Raw genomic sequence first — 21837 nt, forward strand, 5'->3', positions numbered from 1 at the left:
TTCTACGAACAAAATAAGTTGCTCAGTCATTTAGCCTGCATGTGACACTGGATAGGATGTAGCGGCAGACCACTCACTACCGACCAGTCCAAGGACTTGGGAACCTGTAATCTCTAGCTGTTTTTTTTTGTTTTGTGTTTTAACTTTCTACTAAATTTTGTATATTCCCATCATAAACAAGTCTCAGTACTTACCACACTGCTTCTCTTTCTTGTACTTAAGCATGTCCTTGTTCGTGTAGCCCGTAGTTCTTAAAATATCTTCTAAAAACAATTCTTTTACTTCAAAGGGTCGTCCTTGTACTTCAGATGACAGAAACATAATATTCATCATGTGAAAACCAAAATAAAATGAAAAAGCACTGTCTAAAGTACATCACTAAACAAAATTAATTAACTGTTTTTTATATTATACACCTGTTCTGGGGAAAGCAGGCTGCCATTAATAAGAATAGGGCATGTGCGTGGTACTTGTAGGGCATCGTCGAATAGTCACTCAGCAGCCCAGTGTAAAGTGCTCTCTACATGAGACAGCGGCTGCCTGTGCCCACGATCAGGGTTTGAAAAGCTGCGATCTTTCTCTCTGTTCTGCTATAGAGCAATAAATTGACAAGCTACGGCTCGAAAAGCCGCACCGTAGGTCAGTTTATGCTGTGGGAAAAAAACAAGCACAGTGGGCATTGGATTTCTAGAAATCCCATCCACTGTGCTTGTACTGTACAACGCAGCAATTTGGACTAAGTGAAAACATGCTGGGTTCAAAACACTGTGAACCCTGATCGTGGGAATACAGCGTAAGGCTATGATCACACGCGGCATCTTTTTTGTCAGTGCATCTTGAGTGCATCTTAACCCCTTCAGCCCCCGGGCACTTTCCGTTTTTGCGTTTTTGTTTTTTGCTCCCCTTCTTCTGAGAGGCGTAATATTTTTATTTTTCCATCAATCTTGCCATATGAGGGCTTGTTTTTTGCGGGACGAGTTGTACTTTTAAATGAAACCATAAGTTTTACCATATAGTGTACTAGAAAACGGCAAAAAAATTCCAAGTGCGGAAAAATTGCAAAAAAAGTGTGATTGTACAATAGTTTTTGGGATATTTTATTCACTGTGTTCACTATATGGTAAACCTGAAGTATCTATGTGATGCCTCAGGTCGGTGCGAGTTTGTAGACACCAAACATGTATAGGTTTACTTGTATCTAAGGGGTTAAAAAAAATTCACAAGTTTGTCCTATAAAAGGGGCGCACGTTTTGCGCCATTTTCCGAAACACGTAGCGTTCTTATTTTTAAGGATCTATGGCTCAGTGATGGCTTATTTTTTGCGTCTCGAGCTGACGTTTATAATGGTACCATTTTTGCGCAGATGCTACGTTTTGATCGCCTGTTATTGCATTTTGCGTAAAACTTGCGGCGACCAAAAAATGTAATTTTGGCGTTTGGAATTTTTTTGCGACTACGCCGTTTACCAATCAGATTAATTAATTTTATATTTTGATAGATCGGGCATTTCTGAACGCGGCGATACCAAATATGTGTATATTTATTTATTTTTTAACCCTTTAATTTTCAATGGGGGGAAAGGGGGGTGATTTGAACTTTTAGGTTTTTTTTTTTTTTTTTTTTTTTTTAAAACTTTTTTTTTTACTTTTTTTTTTATTTTACTAGTCCCCCTAGGGGGCTATAGCGATCAGCAATCCGATTGCTGATCGCTATCTGCTGATCACAGCTATACCGCTGTAATCAGCAGATTCAGTCACTTTGGTTTTCCCTCTGCTCTCGGCCGAGGGAAAATGAAAGTGAAACATCGTAGCAGCAGGCGTCATCACATGACCCTGTGCTACGATGGCAACCACCGATAGTCACGTGATAACACACGTGACTTCCAGTGGGGGCGGCGGTGAGTAACAAACATGGCCGCGCGCATTTAAATCTTGCTGCCAGACTTTGGCAGCAAGATTTAAGGGGTTAATGGCCGCGCGTGGAAACGATTCCACCCGCGGCTAGCAGGCACACATGTCAGCTGTTGAAAACAGCTGATATGTGTGCCGATCCACGCCGCCTGCCCGCGGCAGGGGGCGGGGCTTAACGGGACACGATCCTGGACGGATAGATCCGTCCAGGGTCGTGAAGGGGTTAAAATACACCAAAAACGCACCGCGGCAAAAACACATAAAAAACACAATGAGTTTTTACCGTATTTGTGGCGCAGTTTTACCACGTTTTTACCGCGTTTTGTCCAATGCGTTTTTTAAGTGAAATCTATTGACTGGAAGGCTCAAAAACGCGGTAAAAACGCAAAACGAATGGACATGCTGCATCATGAAAAACGCAGCCAACAAAAGATGCCCGGTGTGGACAGCAAAATAGAAATCTCAGACTTGCTTGGGATGGAAATGCATGCATTTTGGTGCATCTTTGTGACCTCAATACCGCAGCAAAAGATGCCCTGTGTGAACTTACCCTTAGAGCTTTGCTACCAGCAATTTATGTACTTTTCACTCTATGATGTATCTGGATCTTACAGTCCAAATATGAGGTACATGTGCTAACATTGTGCAGCCGATTCTAAACACATAACATGCAACTGAGTACTTGTCAGAACTGCTGTCCATCTTCACATTCCCGTTTTACTTGCACACTGTATGGGTTATCACAAGTGTAAAACAGGGACGTACCCACAAAATGACAATCTCCAGATTCAACCCAGCCCACCTGCTCTTCCCACAGCTTTCCTTTTGTATCTACCGTGTTTAGAACATTAGGGTCACATTTTTGCTACTTAATTAAAGCTTCATTGCTGCAATTTACAATCCTTGGGGTTACAATTACATTTTTGTTTACCAAGACTCATTGTGAGCATTAGCGAGAATTAAAGGGTTATTCCCATCTCCAAGATCCCATCCCAATATGTAGTAGGTGTAATATTATTAATATTTATTTTATTATTATTATTATTATTATTATTATTACTCCTACTACATATTGGGATAGGATCTTGGAGATGGGAATAGCCCTTTAAGTTTTTCCGTAAGTAACATTTTATAATTATAAAACATGTATTAGTGCTGACACTCCCCATAAAAATGAAAGTGAACAGGAAATTTTGATAAGAAATCAGAAATCAAAACAGATCATAAAAAGTATACTGCATTGTGATGGCACAGGTCACTTCTTAGTCATAGCAAAGAATATAAGATTCTCTAAGAATTGAGAAGTTGCCAAGAAAGCAGACCAAAATAAAATACTAACATAAAATGCAGTAAGACTGTACTTAGCAAGCTGGATCTACCCCTAGAGATCTCAAAAATGAATTACTTTAGCTAAAAAAATCAATGGCCGGATTATCAGGATATGAATTACAGGGGATCCACTTGGAAACATACTTACTGTACAAGACCGGGCACCCCCCAAAGTATTTCAGAAACAAGGTTATGTCCAATGCGGCACTGGAGAGAATCAGTTTCAAAGTTGGATGCTTCTGAATTAAATCTCGGAGTTTAGTGATCAGGAAGTCACTGAACCGATCCCGTTCATGAACTTCATCCTATTATGTGAAATTACATTGAGAATAGCTCAGTAATGCCATCAAAATAAAGACATTATGTGCAAATTGCAATAAACTATAGTAAAATGAAAAACTCAGCTGTTTTCTTTTTGTGATTATGTTTTAGAACGTCACAGACTAACATGTGGCCCTAAGCTGATTTCTCTGCAATGGTATTATAGATCATCACTACAGAGTGAAGTGTGGATCTCAGCAATTTCCTCTGCAATGATTTCTAAATGTCCTTGCAGAGGAAAATGCGAACCACTCAGACATTTTAAGTCTATGATCAGACCAGAAGTAGTTAAGGCTGCTTTACACGCAGCAATATCGCTAATGATGTCGCTTGTGAAAGCACCCGCCCCCGTCATTTGTGCGTCACGGGCAAATCGCTGGCGCACCATATCGCTAGGACGCATAACACGGACTTACCTTCCTAGCGACGTCGCTGTGGGCGGCGAACATCTTTTTAAAGGGGGAGGTTCATGCACTGTCACAGTGACGTCACACAGCGGCCCGCCAAAAGAAGCAGAGGGGCGGAGACCAGCCGCATTAACGACATGCCCACCTCGTTGCCAGAGGACGCAGCAACGCTGCTGTTCGTCGTTCCAGGGGTGTCATATGTAGCGATGTGTGCTGCCTCAGGAACGACGAACAACCTGAGTCCAGGACCAGCAACGATTTTTTGAAAATGAACGACGTGTCAACAATCAACAATTAGGTGAGTATTTTTGATCATTAACACTCGCTCATAGGTGTCACACGCAACGACGTTGCTAACGACGCCGGATGTGCGTCACGAATTCCGTGACCCCAACGACATATCGTTAGAGACAACGTTGCGTGTAAATCCCCCTTTAGAAGTTTCCCAATTTAATAAAATACTAAATTGTATTGTCATGACTTTAGGCTCAGTGGGTGTCCCACGTCTGAGATTTCCACTGATCCTGAAATGGCCATAGTACCAGCACAGTGACTGTTTTTTGCATAGGTTACCCCTCACTACTGCTGTACTGAGCAACCACAGATCAACTTTATTCTAGTGAATGGGGCCAGATACAGTTCCTTCTAAAATGCTGAATTCAACCCATTCTCAAGATTGATGAGGGTCCTAGAGGTCGGACCACCACCAAAGTGAAGGAATGTCCTAGAAATAAGTTATCATTGCTCCAAAAAAGAGAATTTTGTTTACTTACCGTAAATTCTTTTTCTTATAGTTCCGTATTGGGAGACCCAGACATTGGGTGTATAGCTTCTGCCTCCGGAGGACACACAAAGTACTACACTAAAAAGTGTAGCTCCTCCCTCTGAGCATATACACCCCCTGGAGAACCAGATCTAGCCAGTTTAGTGCAAAAGCTGAAGGAGAATAGCCACCCACAAGTAAAGACAGAGCAAGAACCGGAACAACCGGAGACTCTGTCCACGACAACAGCCGGTGATAACACGCGGAACAAGAAACTGCCAACAGGCAACAGGGAGGGTGCTGGGTCTCCCAATACGGAACTATAAGAAAAAGAATTTACGGTAAGTAAACAAAATTCTCTTTTTCTTTATCGTTCCTATGGGAGACCCAGACATTGGGACGTCTCAAAGCAGTCCATGGGTGGGAAATAAACAGAAAAACTAAGAAGTAGGCAGAGCCTAACTTCACAAATGGGCGACAGCCGCCTGAGGGATGCGTCTGCCAAAGCTCGCATCTGCCGAAGCATGAGCATGCACTTGGTAGTGCTTTGAAAAGGTATGCAGGCTAGTCCAAGTGGCAGCCTGACAGACCTGCTGAGCCGTAGCCTGGTGCCTGAAAGCCCAAGAGGCACCCACAGCTCTGGTCGAGTGTGCCTTGATCCCCGGCGGGGGAGGCACCTGAGTACACTGGTAGGCATCGGAAATGGCCGACCTAATCCAACGAGCTAAGGTCGGCTTAGAAGCCGAGAGGCCCTTACACCGACCTGTGGTTAGCACAAAAAGAGAGGTGCACCGCCTAAGAACAGCGGTGCGAGACACATAGATCTGAAGCGCCCGCACCAGATCCAGAGTATGCAACGCTTTTTCAAAGCGATGAACAGGAGCCGGACAAAAGGAAGGCAGGGAAATGTCCTGGTTAAGGTGGAAAGGAGAAACCACCTTAGGGAGAAAGTCCGGAGTCGGACGGAGAACCACCTTGTCTTGATGAAAAACTAAAAAAGGGGACTCCGAAGAGAGCGCAGCCAAATCAGAGACTCTCCTGAGGGAAGTTATGGCCACTAGAAAGACCACTTTCTGTGAAAGACGAAACAAAGAAACCTCCCTAAGAGGCTCAAAGGGGGGTTTCTGCAAGGCCGTGAGGACCAAATTGAGGTCCCAGGGATCCAAGGGCCGCCGGTAAGGCGGAATGATGTGAGACACGCCTTGCATGAAGGTGCGGACCTGAGCCAGCCGGGCGATACGCCGCTGGAACAGCACTGACAGAGCCGAGACTTGTCCCTTGAGGGAATTGAGGGATAGTCCTAGCTGCAGACCAGACTGTAGTAAGGACAGAAGGGTCGGCAAGGAAAAAGGCCAAGTAGCATGGCCGGAAGAGTGACACCAGGACAGGAAAATTCTCCAGGTCCTGTGATAGATGTTGGCCGAGGAAGACTTCCGAGCCCGAGTCATAGTGGAGATGACTTCAGGAGGAATACCAGAAGCCGTCAAGATCCAGGACTCAAGAGCCACGCCGTCAATCTGAGAGCCGCAGAATTCTGGCGGAAAAACGGACCTTGTGAGAGAAGGTCTGGACGGTCCGGAAGATTCCACGGCACCTCTACGGACAGATGGAGCAGGTCTGGGTACCAAGCTCGCCTGGGCCAGTCCGGAGCAATGAGGATGACCCGACGGCCCTCCATTCTGATCTTGCGCAGAACTCTGGGCAAAGAGCTAGAGGGGGAAACACGTAGGACAGACGAAACTGGGACCAATCTTGAACCAGAGCATCCGCTGCAAAGGCCTGAGGATCGTGGGAGCGAGCCACGTAAACCGGAACCTTGTTGTTGTGCCGGGATGCCATTAGATCCACTTCCAAAGTGCCCCACTTGCGGCAGATTGACTGAAACACTGCCGGATGCAGAGCCCACTCGCCGCTGTCCATGGTTTGACGGCTGAGATAATCTGCCTCCCAGTTTTCTACGCCTGGGATGTGGACTGCGGATATGGTGGACTTGGAGTCCTCCGTCCACTGAAGGATGCGTTGAAGCTCCAACATTGCCAGGCGGCTGCGAGTCCCGCCCTGGTGATTGATGTAGGCAACTGCTGTCGCGTTGTCTGACTGGACTCGAATGTGCTTGCCCGCCAACAGGTGGTGAAAGGCTACGAGAGCTAGGAGCACAGCTCTGATTTCCAGCACATTGATCGAGAGGGCTGATTCGGACGGAGTCCAAGTGCCCTGAGCTCGGTGGTGGAGAAATACTGCTCCCCAGCCGGATAGACTGGCATCCGTGGTGAGGATCACCCAGGACGGGGTCAGGAAGGAGCGTCCCCGAGACAGAGAGAGGGGCCGAAGCCACCACTGAAGAGAGCTCCTGGTCTGTGGCGACAGAGCCACCAACCTGTGCAAGGAAGAAGTCCGCTTGTCCCAAAGGCGGAGAATGTCCAGCTGCAGAGGACGCAGATGGAACTGGGCAAAGGGAACCGCTTCCATTGACGCCACCATCTGACCCAGCACCTGCATGAGGTGCCTGATGGAATGACGGCGGGGCCTCAACAGAGAGCGCACCGCCAGATGGAGGGACTGCTGTTTGACTAAGGGCAGCTTGACAAGTGCCGGCAGAGTCTTGAATTGCATCCCTAGGTACGTGAGTTCTTGGGTCGGGGTCAGAGTGGACTTGGGCAGATTGACAAGCCACCCGAATTGGGCTAGAGTGGCGAGAGTGAGCGAGACACTCCGCTGACAGTCTGCGCTGGATGAAGCCTTGACTAGAAGGTCGTCCAGGTAAGGAATCACTGCCAACCCCTGGAGGTGCAGAACCGCAACCACTGCTGCCATGACCTTGGTGAATACTCGAGGGGCCGTGGCTAACCCGAAGGGGAGAGCCACGAATTGGAAATGTTCCTCTCCGATTGCAAAACGTAGCCAACGCTGGTGTGAAACTGCAATTGGCACATGCAGATAAGCATCTCTGATGTCGATGGATGCCAGGAAATCTCCTTGGGTCATTGAGGCAATGACTGATCGCAGAGACTCCATGCGAAAATGCCGCACCTGAACATGCTTGGTGAGAAGCTTGAGATCCAGGATGGGCCGGAAGGAACCGTCCTTTTTGGGGACTAGGAAGAGATTTGAGTAGAAACCTCTGAACCGTTCCCGGGCGGGAACCGGTACAATTACTCCGTTGGCCTGCAAGGATGCCACGGCCTGAGAGAAGGCGGCGGCCTTGGAGCAGGGGGGAGTTGACAGAAAAAATCTGTTTGGCGGGCTGGAAGAGAATTCTATCCTGTAGCCGTGGGAGATGATATCCCGCACCCACTGATCGGAGACGTGTTGAAACCACACGTCGCCAAAGTGGGAGAGCCTGCCACCGACTAAGGACGTTGCTGGCGCGGCCAGATAGTCAAGAGGAGGCTGCCTTAGTGGCAGCAGCTCCTGCGGTCTTCTGTGGACGCGCCTTCGTGCGCCAGTTGGATTTTTGGTCCTTGGCTGAGTTAGTGGACGAGGCCGAGGGCTTAGAGGATGACCAGTTGGAGGAACGAAAGGAACGAAACCTCGACTGGTTCCTACCCTGGGCAGGTTTCCTGGTTTTAGTTTGTGGCATGGAAGTACTCTTCCCGCCAGTAGCTTCCTTAATAATTTCATCCAGTTGTTCACCGAATAGCCTGGATCCAGCAAAAGGGAGCCCAGCAAGGTACTTCTTTGAAGAAACATCTGCCTTCCACTCTCGAAGCCACAAGATCCTGCGGATAGCGAGGGAATTAGCCGAAGCCACCGCAGTGCGGTGAGAAGCCTCCAGCATGGCAGACATGGCATAGGATGAAAAAGCTGAAGCTTGGGAAGTTAAAGGGAACCTGTCATCAGAAATTTCGCCCAAAAGCTAAAAGCTTCCCCCTCTGCAGCTCGTGGGCTGCATTCTAGGAAGGTCCCTGTTATTATTGTGCCCCATGTGAGACCAAAATAAAGCCTTTATAAAGTTCTACCTTTTTGTATGCAGCTTCTGTAAATGTGTCACGGGGGCGGGCTCTCTGCCGTCCGTTATTCTGCCTCCTGGTCCTGTATGCCGCCCCCATCGCTCCTTTCCATATCTGATGCACCGCCCACTGCTCCAGCCATCCCCGCGCATGCCCAGTGCCAGTCTCACAGGACTGAGCAGTGTGACCGCTGGTGACGAGTGCGCAGGCAAGTGATGATGGGCGGGACTGTGACTGTTATCAGCAAGTACCCGCCCATAATCTCGTGAGCGCGCAAACCTCTCCAGCATTCACACTGAGCTCAGTGTAGATGCTAGACTGTATGGGCTGCTTCCAGGGATGACGTCCCTTTGTCATGTGATAGGGGCGTGTTCGAAATACTATCACATGACAAAGGGACGTCATCCCTGGAAGCAGCCCATACAGTCTAGCATCTACACTGAGCTCAGTGTGAATGCTGGAGAGGTTTGCGCGCTCACGAGATTATGGGCGGGTACTTGCTGATAACAGTCACAGTCCCGCCCATAATCACTTGCCTGCGCACATGTCACCAGCGGTCACACTGCTCAGTCCTGTGAGACTGGCACTGGGCATGCGCGGGGATGGCTGGAGCAGTGGGCGGTGCATCAGATATGGAAAGGAGCGATGGGGGCGGCATACAGGACCAGGAGGCAGAATAACGGACGGCAGAGAGCCCGCCCCCGTGACACATTTACAGAAGCTGCATACAAAAAGGTAGAACTTTATAAAGGCTTTATTTTGGTCTCACATGGGGCACAATAATAACAGGGACCTTCCTAGAATGCAGCCCAGGAGCTGCAGAGGGGGAATCTTTTAGCTTTTGGGCGAAATTTCTGATGACAGGTTCCCTTTAAGGCAACCATTTCGGGCATAGATTCCCTGGTGAGGGAATGCATCTCCTCTAGAGAAGCAGAGATGGCTTTGAGAGCCCACACTGCTGCAAAAGATGGGTTGAACGAGGCCCCTGCCGCCTCATATACAGATTTGGCCAGAAGGTCAACCTGGCGGTCAGTGGAATCCTTAAGAAAGGTGCCATCAGCCACTGATACCACGGTCCGGGCTGAGAGTCTAGACACCGGAGGGTCTACCTTTGGTGAATGAGCCCACTCCTTGACCACCTCAGGTGGAGAGGGAAAACGGTCATCAGAACCACGCTTTGGGAAGCGTTTGTCAGGACAAGCCCTAGGCTTGGTCACAGTGGCCTGAAAACTGGAGTGGTTAAAGAACACACTCCTTGTCCTCTTAGGCAAGGTACACTGGTGCTTTTCTGCCAGAGAGGGTTGCTCCTCTGATACTGGCGGATTGAGGTCCAGTACAGAATTAATGGACGCAATCAAATCACTAACATCTGAGTCACTTTCGGACAGATCAATGGGGCACATGGAGGTAGCCTCCGAGCCCCCAGTAAAGGCATCCTCCTCGTCCTGCGAGTCAGCTCTTGAATCAGAGCCGCGGGACGAGGAAGGAGAGGGATCTCTGCGTCTCCTTTTAGGAGGACGGGGTCTGGGAGCAGATGAAGAATCCTCTGTGAGCTCTGCAGAGCGAGCCGAAGCAGCAGGGGCGCCCTGAGAAGGGGGCTGATGCATGCTCAGCAGAGTCCGGGACAGCTGTCCCATGGAGTCGGCAAAGGACTAGACTTAGAAAACAATTCTACCCAAGCCGGGGGTTCAGCCACCGGGGCCGGAGCAGCCGGAGGGACCACTGGGGAGACTCCAGGCTGAGGCACCACCAAGTTAGAGCAGGCATCACAATGAGGATATGTGCTCGGTTCAGGCAGTACGAGCTTACATCCAGTGCATATTGAGTACAGCCTTGCAGCCTTGCTCCTAGTGTGAGACATGCTGCTGAGGTGGGAGCTCTGCAGTAAAGAACACACTCCTTCAGAATCACCCCCAGAGAGTGTATAAGAAGGACCACAACCAGAGGTTGTGGCTTACCAGACCGTTTTGTGTGCCCTCCGGATCCCACAGCTCGGACCCCCAGACAGGATGCAGAGATGCAGCAGCCAGCGCCGATCAGTGTGAGAACGCTGATAAAATGGCGCCGGAGTGAGGAGGGGGGGCGGGGCCTAGTCCAAGAGCGGGAACCGGAGGGCCAAGGAGATATACAGGGGAGGGAAACATCTCCTCAGAGAGGAGTGTCCTCCCCTGTGCTGAACGGCCGGTGGGCGGCGCCGCACTGTCCCTCTGCATGACTGACATGCAGGGGCAGTGAAAACGAAAGTAGGCCGCAGCCGAAGCCGGGGCCTAAATTTTACAATGCGGCCGGCGCGCAGGCCCCCTCGGCGCAGTTCTCAGGTGAAAACCAGAGAACCGGCCGGAAATGACAGAAAAGTTAGATAATACACTCTCCCCAACAATAAAGATACAAGGGACCCCCTGCAATAACGTCTCAAATACTTAGCTTGTGAGACGCAGGGCCAGGTCCCTGAGGGATGAGTGCTCCGTCCGGCAGGGTCCTGAAAGGGCTGCGGGTGGAGACCGGTCTCCTGCAAAGCAGTGAGAACCGTGATGGCTCCCACTTCAAGCCAGAGCCCGAGGGATGGTGAAGGAGCGCGGCATGTAAGGCTCCAGCCTTGAAATCAACCTTAACAACACCGCCGACACAGTGGGGTGAGAAGGGGCATGCCGGGGGTCCAGCTTGGACCCGCTTTTCTTCAAACTCTTTAAAATCCAAAATTAGATGAGATGCATGTGTGGATGTGTGCCTCCTGAACACAAAGCATTGAACTGGCTATATTTGTTTATCCAGGGGGTGTATATGCTCGGAGAGAGGAGCTACACTTTTTAGTGTAGTACTTTGTGTGTCCTCCGGAGGCAGAAGCTATACACCCATGGTCTGGGTCTCCCATAAGGAACGATGAAGAAAAGTAGCTTATTTATCTTATATTAAAAGTGTCTATCCAAAGTATAGTTACTATATTTTCCTGACTAGAAGATGCACTCTTTAGCATGAAGGTACTTTTCAAACATAACATATCTGCTTTCTGTCAGTCTGCAGGAGAGTGCTAGATTCATTTTATATAGTGCAGGTGGTTTAAAACATCTGAGATCGTTCTTATGTGTTGCTCTGCTGGCCTAAGCCACACGGCATGAAAATCGGAACGAGTGAAATGCGATAAAACATCGCATTCCACTCGGACCAATATTAGCCTATGTGTCAGCACCCATGAGCGATTATTTTCTCAGCTCTAATCGGACCAAGAAAACAATCGCAGCATGCTGCGGGTGCAATGAGAGACTCTTTCTTTCAAAACCATTCAAGTCTATGGGGCGAGAGAAAGATCGCACTGCACTCGCAGTACACCGGTGTACCGCGAGTGCAGTGAGAGAATGGCAATAGCCGGCTACAGAGGAGAGAGGGAGAGAAATCCCTCCCTCCTCTCCACAGCGCTGGCCCGCCCCTCCTCAGCACTGGCCCGTCCCCCGCAGCTGAGGTCAAATCACATGATCGGACCTTAATCGCAGTGACACTCGGCTCCTGCTGTGCTGCCAGTGTGAGCCAAGTGTCATGCGAGGATCGCAGTAGTCCCCGTGTGGCCCCGGCCTTACAGTCACAGTCAGCCGCTGCTTGCTTCTACTTTCTCCCAGCAGTAAGGAGGCAGAGGAAGAAGTGGGGACAGAGACAGTCACAGGAGCATCAGCATTGTGCTAGACTGCGGAAGGAGGGTCCGAAGGGATACGCTAGGGCGCAGCATTTGCTCATGTCCTGCTCTCAGAAATTGAAATGTACCTGTATGATAAGGCTGTGCGTTTACTGAGTTCTGTCAACACAGCACCTTAAGCTGGTGTCACACACAGCGACAACGACAACGACGTCGCTGCTACGTCACCATTTTCTGTGACGTTGCAGCGACGTCCCGTCGCTGTCGCTGTGTGTGACATCCAGCAACGACCTGGCCCCTGCTGTGAGGTCGCCGGTCGTTGCTGGATGTCCAGCTTCATTTTTTGGTCGTCACTCTCCCGCTGTGACACACACATCGCTGTGTGTGACAGCGAGAGAGCGATGAAATGAAGCGAGCAGGGAGCAGGAGCCGGTGTCTTGCAGCTGCGGTAAGCTGTAACCAGCGTAAACATCGGGTAACCAAGGGAAGACCTTTCCCTGGTTACCCGATATTTACCTTCGTTACCAGCCTCCGCTCTCGCTGCCAGGGCCGGCTCCTGCTCTGTGCACATGTAGCTGCAGTACACATCGGGTAATTAACCCGATGTATACTGTAGCAAGGAGAGCAAGGAGCCAGCGCTAAGCAGTGTGCGCGGCTCCCTGCTCTCTGCACTGTGACATGTAGCTGCAGTACACATCGGGTTAATTAACCCGATGTGTACTGTACCTAGGAGAGCAAGGAGCCAGCGCTAAGCGCGGCTCCCTGCTCTCTGCACATGTAGCGACGTTATGATCTCTGCTGCTTCTGCTGTGTTTGACAGCTAAGCAGCGATCATAACAGCGACTTACAAGGTCGCTGTTACGTCACAGAAAATGGTGACGTAACAGCGACGTCGTTGTCGCTTAGTGTGAACCCAGCTTTACACTCTTCTGCCCCACAATTTTCTCTAATAGGTAAGCCTTCCTTTCTAAATAATGGAAAAACCCATTCCAATACAAGACTGATTATATATATTTATATATTTTTATAGTTATACCGGAAAGCTACATACCAGAAAAGAACAGGTGTATTATTTTATTGTAGTCTGAAGTCACTTTGTGTGCACTTTGCACTGTGAGGATTCTACAGTGCCATCATTGGGTGATTATGCGACCACAACTATGTGATTTGCATACTTCCACATGTAGATTGCATCAGGCCTTGCTCCATACACTTACACTGGGCGACGTTGCGGCACGTATTTGCATGTATGCAAATCAGATACTTGCAGTCACATGACCTCCCGCTCCCGATGCTGGAGAATAATCACAGTGCATGCATTGTGATGATTCACAAGTTTGCATTCACATGAGGTGTCTGCAGACTTGTAAGCTAAATCCAGATAGCCCATTTAAAATACAAATACCCCTTTCCTCATCTGAATAAAAATAAACTCTTATGTCAGCCACAAAAATGCCCATAGAAGGGTCATCCATAGACCCACCCATAACATGGCGTCATCCATAGATCCTGTCCATAACAGTACATCATGCACAGATACCTATTTAACAGTAAAGATGTCTATAAAGCGCTGTGAAATTAATGACGCTTTATAATGGATTAAAATAAATAAAAGGGCATCATCCAAAAATTCTCCCATAACAAGACGTCATCCATAAATCCCGCCCATAAGTGTATCATCCATACATTACCCCCAACATCCATAATGTTGTGCAACCCACAGATCTCCATAACAGTGCATTATCCACTCTCTTAAACATTGTACATAACATTTGGTTTGAACTAAATTTTTTTTTATTTTTCTTCCATCAAAAACAGAGCTGCATCTTAAGGTGAGGTGTGTCATAAATGATAGGTATCTATGCCACTGATTAATATGATCTCTGTAATTCATGCACCTGACCGGACCCCCAGTGTCCCCACCTTGTTTCTCCGAATGAAATGTCACATTAACTACTGTTACTGAAGCTTCAATCAAAGGTGAAAGTGACCAGAAGCTTACAGAGCCAAAGATGAGAGCGTGAAGATTCAGAGATACAGAGGAAATTAATCTTGGAAAATTAAGATTTTTTTCTTTGAGACCTGAGCGGCAGGACCACACTATTAGATGCTGTGGCAGCAAAAAAATATATTTTCTAAAAAAAAAAAGAAAAAGTTAGAGAAAGATAGATTTTTGTGTACTCACCGTAAAATCTCTTTCTCTGAGTCTTCATTGGGGGACACAGGACCATGGGTTATGCTGCTGTCACTAGGAGGCTGACACTAAGTAAACAGAAAAAGTTAGCTCCTCCCCAGCAGTATAACCCCTGAGCCAGAGGCGGACTCAATCAGTTTAGTGCACAAGCAGTAGGAGGAGAACCAAACAATCCTGAATAAGACAAGGAAAAAACTATAACCAAATAGACGTGCGACCAATGGCCTGGGAATAAGGCCACTGAGGCAACAGACCGGTAAAATGTAACTCAAAAAACACAAGCAGGGTGGGTGCTGTGTCCCCCAATGAAGACTCAGAGAAAGAGATTTTACGGTGAGTACACAAAAATCTATCTTTCTCCATCGTTTCATTGGGGGACACAGGACCATGGGATGTCCAAAAGCAGTCCCTGGGTGGGAAGAGAACCATCACCGGAGATCGGTAGGAAACCGCTACCTCCAGTCGGGCTTGACCCAGACCTACCATTACCTACCCTGTTACAGGTGTGCTACTGCCGCCCGCAAAGATAACGGCAAGACTGGCCACTGCCAAAGCTTGGGTGTGACCTGATAGGAACTAGTAAAGGTCTGCCTACTAGACCAGTAGGAGGCCCGGCAGACCTCGGTCCGTCAACGTCTGTAGTCCAATCATCCAAGAGACTCTCCTTGGACGGTAGAAAAAAAAACGGCGGAGGTCCGTTTTCCATGCAATAGGCTTCACCTATGACGGAAGGATCCCTATGGAAATCTTAGCCCTGGGCGCCAGCATGCGCCTCCTGGGACCGGATGAAAAGAGGAACTGTCCTGAAAAGATGAACTGACTGTCGGAGTAGACCGAAAGTGCGGTCCTGAGGGCACAACCTACTGAGGGCTCGTACCCGTTCAGGAACGGACTAGGCTCTTTTCAGGCTGAGAGAAGGTACTAGAACCGAACCCGAAACCCCAAACACCTTATCTGGAAGGAAGGCGGGCTGCCTTGGACCGAAGGGAGGGTAGAGGCCGGAGCACCCCCCTTGCCCTACTGGAGGACCTGGAAAAAAAGGGGGGGAACAAAGGCAACAAGAGAGAGCTGTCCGCCCTGATGCCCCTTGAGACAAGGAGACGGTCACGAGGAGCCCACCTATCCAAACATGTGGGAGTAAGAAGCCCTCGGAAAAGCTCAAACCGAGAGCCGCGAGGTGAACCCATCGCTAGATTAAGGTCCCACGTCACTAGTGGACGGCGATGCCGCCGAGCCAGAAGGACGCTTCTCTGCGTGAAACACCTTGGTCGTGGGATGAGAAGTGATAAGCCTCTGAACTGAAATGACCGCGTCGACACCAGGCCCCTAGAGGGACGCGCTAGAAAGCCGCATCCAGACCTGACTGTCAGCATGGCAGTAGTGCAGGAAAGGAGCGAGAGAGAGAGAGGAAAGAAGATGTGCTCTTTACACCCCGGAGGAATCCCACACGTGTGGTAATACATTTTCGAGGGAACCAGCTCCCCGGTCTCCAACATTGTCTGCATCCTTCTTGCCAACCGGCCTGTGCGAGCAAGGACCCGGGATCCGCTCTTAAGGTCGGGAAACTTAGGGGTTCTAAGTCCTGGTGGCAGAGAGGGCTCGACACGGAAGAACTGGACGGTCTGGAAAGCGCCACATGGCCTCTGCGAGTGGATTGAGTGACTTCTGTGAACTATGCTCGCCTGGGCCCCTCCATAGCCACCCTCTGCCTCGGTCCTTCTTGAGAAGCTCGAGATCATGGGAAGCCGTAGGCAGATGCCCAAGAAAATGAATAAATGAACCGGCCTCACAGCCGGGCGAGGGCATCGTCACCTAGCGCAGAAAAGGGGGGCACCCTAGACGCGCCGTTGACTAGAAAGCTGGATCGGGGGGCAATTAGGACCACGACTGGAGGTCTTCCTTCGTCGTAGATCTGGCTGGAGACATAGGGATGTGAACTGCTGAGATTAGCGAGCGCGAGATCCGGCCCAGAGTAAGATCTTCTAGACCTCTTCCTTTTTCACGACACTTCCTGCGTCTCCCTGGTGGATGATGCACGCCACCGCTGTGGCATGGTCCGACTGGAACCTGACCGGAACAACCTCGCCCCAGTGAAGAAAACGTAACCAGTCTAACCGGATGGATCTGAAATCCTGGAATGCTGAAGGGGAGACCACACATAGGGGGTGTTCCTCGGGATCGTGCTGTGGAAAAGTGGACAAGCCCACCCTAGCATAGGGGACTGGTAATGGTTGATGCTATTCCCCAGAGGAGACGGAGAGGGGATCTTCCCAGGGACCGGACACGAAAGCTGGTCCACTAGGAAGGGAAAGGCGGATCCCCCGGGGCAGACGGAGGCTACTTATCTCCGTTCTTCAGTGGGGACCTCTGGAAGGGCAAGGATGAACACCGGTAAGTGTATCACCGCTATCACCTCCCCCAGCCGCTGCGGACTAACCTATCGAACCCAACTTGGTGCGGGGAAGGAAAACTACTCCAGCGTGAAGAGTAACTTCCCTATGGCGGTCTCGAAAAACATGCCTAAGGGGATGATCTACCGGGCCGGGATCTGAAAGGACTCCAACCGGTGGAGCAGCTGCCCTAGTAGCGAGAAATGACGATGAGAGATAGAGGCGCCCTGACGGTTGCGGCTCGAACGGACAGGAGCCGAGCGGTGAAGGCGACGATCCTGAGCGTCTGGGCCGATGCTGGGAAGAGATGTGCCCTTCCCTCACGTAGCCTAGGGAGAGATGTACACTTCCCTCACGTAGTCTAGGGGATCCACTGGACTAACCTATGTCCGAAGGAACGTTCACCTAAAGGCGGAAGGAAGGTCAGCGACTCTTTAGATGTCGCCTCCGCGATCCAGCTCCTGAGGCAGAGGCCTCAACGTGTGGTCACACTGCTGCTATAGGCTCAGGCCGTGAAGCTGTTAAAGTGCCAGGGCTATGATGAGAAGGAACTTACCGAAGATGTCAACCAGTTCTGATCGGCAGAGATGGAATGTAGTCCTCTGCGTAGGGAGACCGTGTAGTCCCTGAGAGACGTCACCTTAGGGATGATAAGCCAAGAGGCAACCTGGCGGGTCGATCGCAGGGGGGCATGCCACTTCTCTCCGGAGCCCCTTGGAGAATGAATAAAGACAATAACAAGACTTACCGCTGGTAACGTCCAGTCTGGCTGATGTCTGTGAAGGAGCAGTAGCTCTGCGAACTATTGGATGTCCACTGACAAACATCATGGGTCCTCTAGAAAAGTCTTAAAGGAGACCTGTGTGCTCAGAGAGGAGAAGAGAACTATCCGTGGTCTTATGGTCTGACTCACCGTATCTTCCAGGCTAATCGTCATGCGCCGAACCTCGGCGCTTGCTCGGAATCCAGCAGAGGTGGTACGTCTGGGTTATCCCCAGAGAGGTCGGAAGGCTTCTGGACGAGCGGGAGCTTTGGACCTGGGAATGAAGGAAAAACCAGGGGGAGGCGCCGAAGGCGAGACCTGGCGGGTACGCTTCGAGCAGCGGGTGAGGTCCCTGGTACGGGACTCACCTCCCCCGGTGCGTGCACGTAGAGAAGGACTGTCCGTACCTTTAAGGCTTGACTCACCATCCTTACCCGGCTATTAGTCATGCGCCAAACATCCCGGTACTCCTGCCCGAAGTCCAGCAGAGGTGGAAACGCCTGGGCCATCCCCGATAGGTCGAAAGACTACTAGAGGAGAGGCAGTCTGGACCTGGGGAGTAAGGTGAACCCTGGGGGCACAGAAGACGAGACCTGGCGGGTCCGCCTTGGGCAGAGGAAAAGATCCTTAGTACGGGACCCAACTCACCGGGGGGAATGCGCCAGTCTTGCGGATGGTTACGGCAGAGCGACAGCCCGGGGACGCAGCGCATGCGCACCCACCCGAGGGACGTCAGCACGGGTATGCGGGGTCTGAGAGAGAGCGCCAACCCGCCTGCCGGTGCGGGATACCGGTGCGTGCAGTGCCAGGGGCCGCGGAAGCTGGAAGCACTAATGTGACAACGTTCGGGGCAATTCATAACTGAGAGAACAGCCCTAAACCAACTGTACCTCTTATGCAAACCAAGAACCCGAATAAGAGCTCGTAAGAGTTAATATACATATATCTATATATATATACATGTACATAGAAAAACCACTTCCAGATTTTCATTATTTAGAACTTATATCGCAGACTCAAACAATAGCCTTGAACACAAAGAAAAAGGGGGAGTCTTGAATGCAACCATGTACTTTTTGCAAATATCAAAAAGTATGTTTTTACTAAGAATAAAAAGAGCAATTTACAACCATCATAAAAAAGCACATGTAGGATCTCAAACAATGAGTCATGGTCCAAGAAAAAGACAGGTTCACACATTATGCTGCAGAAAAAATTCCCATTGAATCAAACAAATCCCATAATTTTTAATTAAATTCTCAACCTGTATTGTGCTCGTAAGAGTTAATATACATATATATACATATATGTCTACCTTTACATATTGAAATAAACTGAGCCCATGACAAAAGAAACAGAAACAACCACTACCGTTCAGAGAACGTGGCTAATGTTGGCTACTTTTCCCCCATATGAGGGTTGCTGTAGCCTCAGCAATCCGCAGACTAGGGGAACTGCTATAGTCAGTCTCTTTTTTTTTTTTTTTTTTTTTTAAAATGGATGCTGGGGGGGCCGAGGAGAGCGGGAAAAAACCTCCACCGCCCCCTCCTGTGATGCCTGTGGCTGGGAGGAGGGTGGAGACCGAGCGGCCGGCGGCCAATCGCGCTGCGGCAGGAGGCGGGCCTAGGACGCCGGGGACAAGGCCGAAGCCGGGGCCTAAATTTTGAAGGCTGCCGGAGCATGGAGGGTACCGGCCGGCTGTCCTGCCAGCGAGCGGTGGCTGCGGCGCAGCTGCGAAGACCGGATGGCGGCAGTGCGTGCGCTCTGTCGCCCGATGCGGCCCGGGGCGTCCGGTGACTAGGCCCAGGCCGGAGCCTAAATAGAAGCAGCCAGCGCAGGGTAATGTAGAAACCGGCGGTTCTACCTGTGGGGGCGGCGGCGCGGCAGCGACATCCGTGCACCGGCCGTCAGTGTGGATTCCAGCGCTGGGAGAGGACATGGCCGGGGCGCCCGGTGAGTAGGCCCGGACCGGGGCCTATATTTTGTAACCGCCTGGGGGAAGGTAGGAGGGGGTGTCCTACCTGGTCGGCGGCGTAGCCTCTGCCAGTGTGCAGGCTGCGGACCGCAGAAGGATGAGGCAGGCAGGCAGGCAGGCAGGCAGGGAGGTGGACGCCGGTGGGGGCAGGGAGCCCCCTGTAGTGAAGCAGCGCTGCGGGCCCCATCATCATCCAGACGCCCTGCGAGGTCCAGTCCCTGCTGTATGCCCCTTGCACCCTTTGGGGTGATACCGCAGGGTGAATAGGAGGTGCCCAGGAAGGATTAGCCCAGCGTGCCAACCCGGGAGTGGTACCGTGGAATTGGACGGGGGAGAGGGCCCGAGAACTCAAGCTTCTGCGACCCAGGGGAGTGGTACCCACACGGGCTGCGAGGGCTGAGGTAGAGAAACGATACCTGCAGAAAAAGAGAATTCCAACAGATGAGAGCGACGAGCGCCGCCGAGAGAAAAAAGAAAAAACATACGCAAAAAATCAAGTGGCTGAAGAGGGCCCAGTCGGCCCACATCAGCCTCCTACGACACTAAGCAAAAAACTGATTGAGTCCGCCTCTGGCTCAGGGGTTATACTGCTGGGGAGGAGCTAACTTTTTCTGTTTACTTAGTGTCAGCCTCCTAGTGACAGCAGCATAACCCATGGTCCTGTGTCCCCCAATGAAACGATGGAGAAAAGAAGGTACCTGTAAATATGTATAATCATCAATGATTATTATAATTGAATCTATCAAATAAGATATTTAAAAAAAATTGTGATTTGCATGCGGATATACCAGCAGCTGTAATGCTTAAATACCATGAGAAGGTAACGGTGTCCTACTAAGAATGCTGCTGCCCTAATGAAAACCCAAGAAATTACTGCACCTGGATTTACAGAGCAACAGAGCGATAAACAAGACTAAGGCTACATGCGCACGCTGCTTCTTTTTCGTGTTCACAAAATGCAGCCAAAACTGCAGCCAAAACTGCAGCCAAAACTGCAGCCAAAACTGCACCTTGTCAGAGAGAGCCTGGAAATGTCACAAGAAATGTAGGTGCTTTTTTGGTGCTTTTTTGCTGCTTTTTTGGCTGCAGTTTTGTCAACAATTGTTTCATGTATTTTTCAGTTCAAACAAGCCCATAAAGCTTGTTGAATTGAAAAAAAAAAAAAATTAGAAATAAATAAATAATTAAAAAAAACTGGCGTGCGGTCCCCCCCAATTTTAATGCCAGCCAGATAAAGCCATACGGCTGAAGGCTGGTATTCTCAGGATGGGGAGCTCCACGTTATGGGGAGCCCCCCAGCCTAACAATATCAGTCAGCAGCCGCCCAGAATTGCCGCATACATTATATGCGACAGTTCTGGGGCTGTACCCGGCTCTTCCCGATTTGCCCTGGTGCGTTGGCAAATCGGGGTAATAAGGAGTTAATGGCAGCCCATAGCTGCCAATAAGTCCTAGATTAATCATGTCAGGCGTCTATGTGACACCCTCCATGATTAATCTGTAAATTACAGTAAATAAACACACACAAAATCATTTATTAGAAATAAAAAACACAAACACATTCCCTCATTACCAATTTATTAACCCCGACAAACCCTCCATGTCCGGCGTAATCCAGCATGCTCCAGCGTCGCATCCAGCTGTGCTGCATGCAGGTGACCGGAGAAGCAGCAGACACCGCCGCTCCGGTCACCTCCATGCAGCTAATGGAGACAGCCGCGCGATCAGCCTGAGCTGTCACCGAGGTTACCCGCGGCCACCGCTGAATCCAGCGGTGGCCGCGAGTAACCTCAGTGACAGCTCAGCTGATCGCGCTACAGCGTGGAGCCGGCAGGAGCGTGGAGCCGGCAGGAGCGTGGAGCCGGCAGGAGCGTGGAGCCGGCAGGAGCGTGGAGCCGGCAGGAGCGTGGAGCCGGCAGGAGCGTGGAGCCCGGGACTTTCAGCGGCGGCGGCGGTGAGAGGGGTCCATCATCTCCCCTGTGCGTACACGCTGGGAACACGTGGAGGACGGGACTATCAGCGGCGGCGGCAGCGAGAGGGGGATGGACGTTGGCAGCTGAAAACATTGATTTTTCCCTCTCGCTGCCGCCGCTGCTGATAGTCCCCGTCCTCCACATCATCTCCCCTGGGGACAGCAGTACTTCGGGGAACACATGGAGGACGGGACGGGACCACTTGCTTGACCTCACTTCCTGACAAATCACCTGTGT

The 21837-nt window shown here is 50.3% G+C and overlaps 1 protein-coding gene across 6 annotated transcripts in view; it reads right to left on the reverse strand.

Annotated features, from left to right (window-relative positions):
* The window catches only part of YTHDC2 (YTH N6-methyladenosine RNA binding protein C2), a 276916-nt gene that overhangs the window by 176959 nt on the left and 78120 nt on the right, over nucleotides 1-21837 (reverse strand). For all 6 annotated transcript variants that reach the window (XM_075325002.1, XM_075325005.1, XM_075325003.1 and 3 more), the window contains exons 8-9: nucleotides 3388-3544; nucleotides 195-302 (exon numbers count right to left, since the gene is read on the reverse strand). In XM_075325002.1, the coding sequence (XP_075181117.1) occupies nucleotides 195-302; nucleotides 3388-3544 (265 nt within the window). The remainder of the gene's footprint in view (nucleotides 1-194; nucleotides 303-3387; nucleotides 3545-21837) is intronic.

The sequence above is a fragment of the Anomaloglossus baeobatrachus genome, chromosome 1 (genome assembly GCF_048569485.1).
Source record: "Anomaloglossus baeobatrachus isolate aAnoBae1 chromosome 1, aAnoBae1.hap1, whole genome shotgun sequence".
Taxonomy (NCBI): Eukaryota; Metazoa; Chordata; class Amphibia; order Anura; family Aromobatidae; genus Anomaloglossus; species Anomaloglossus baeobatrachus.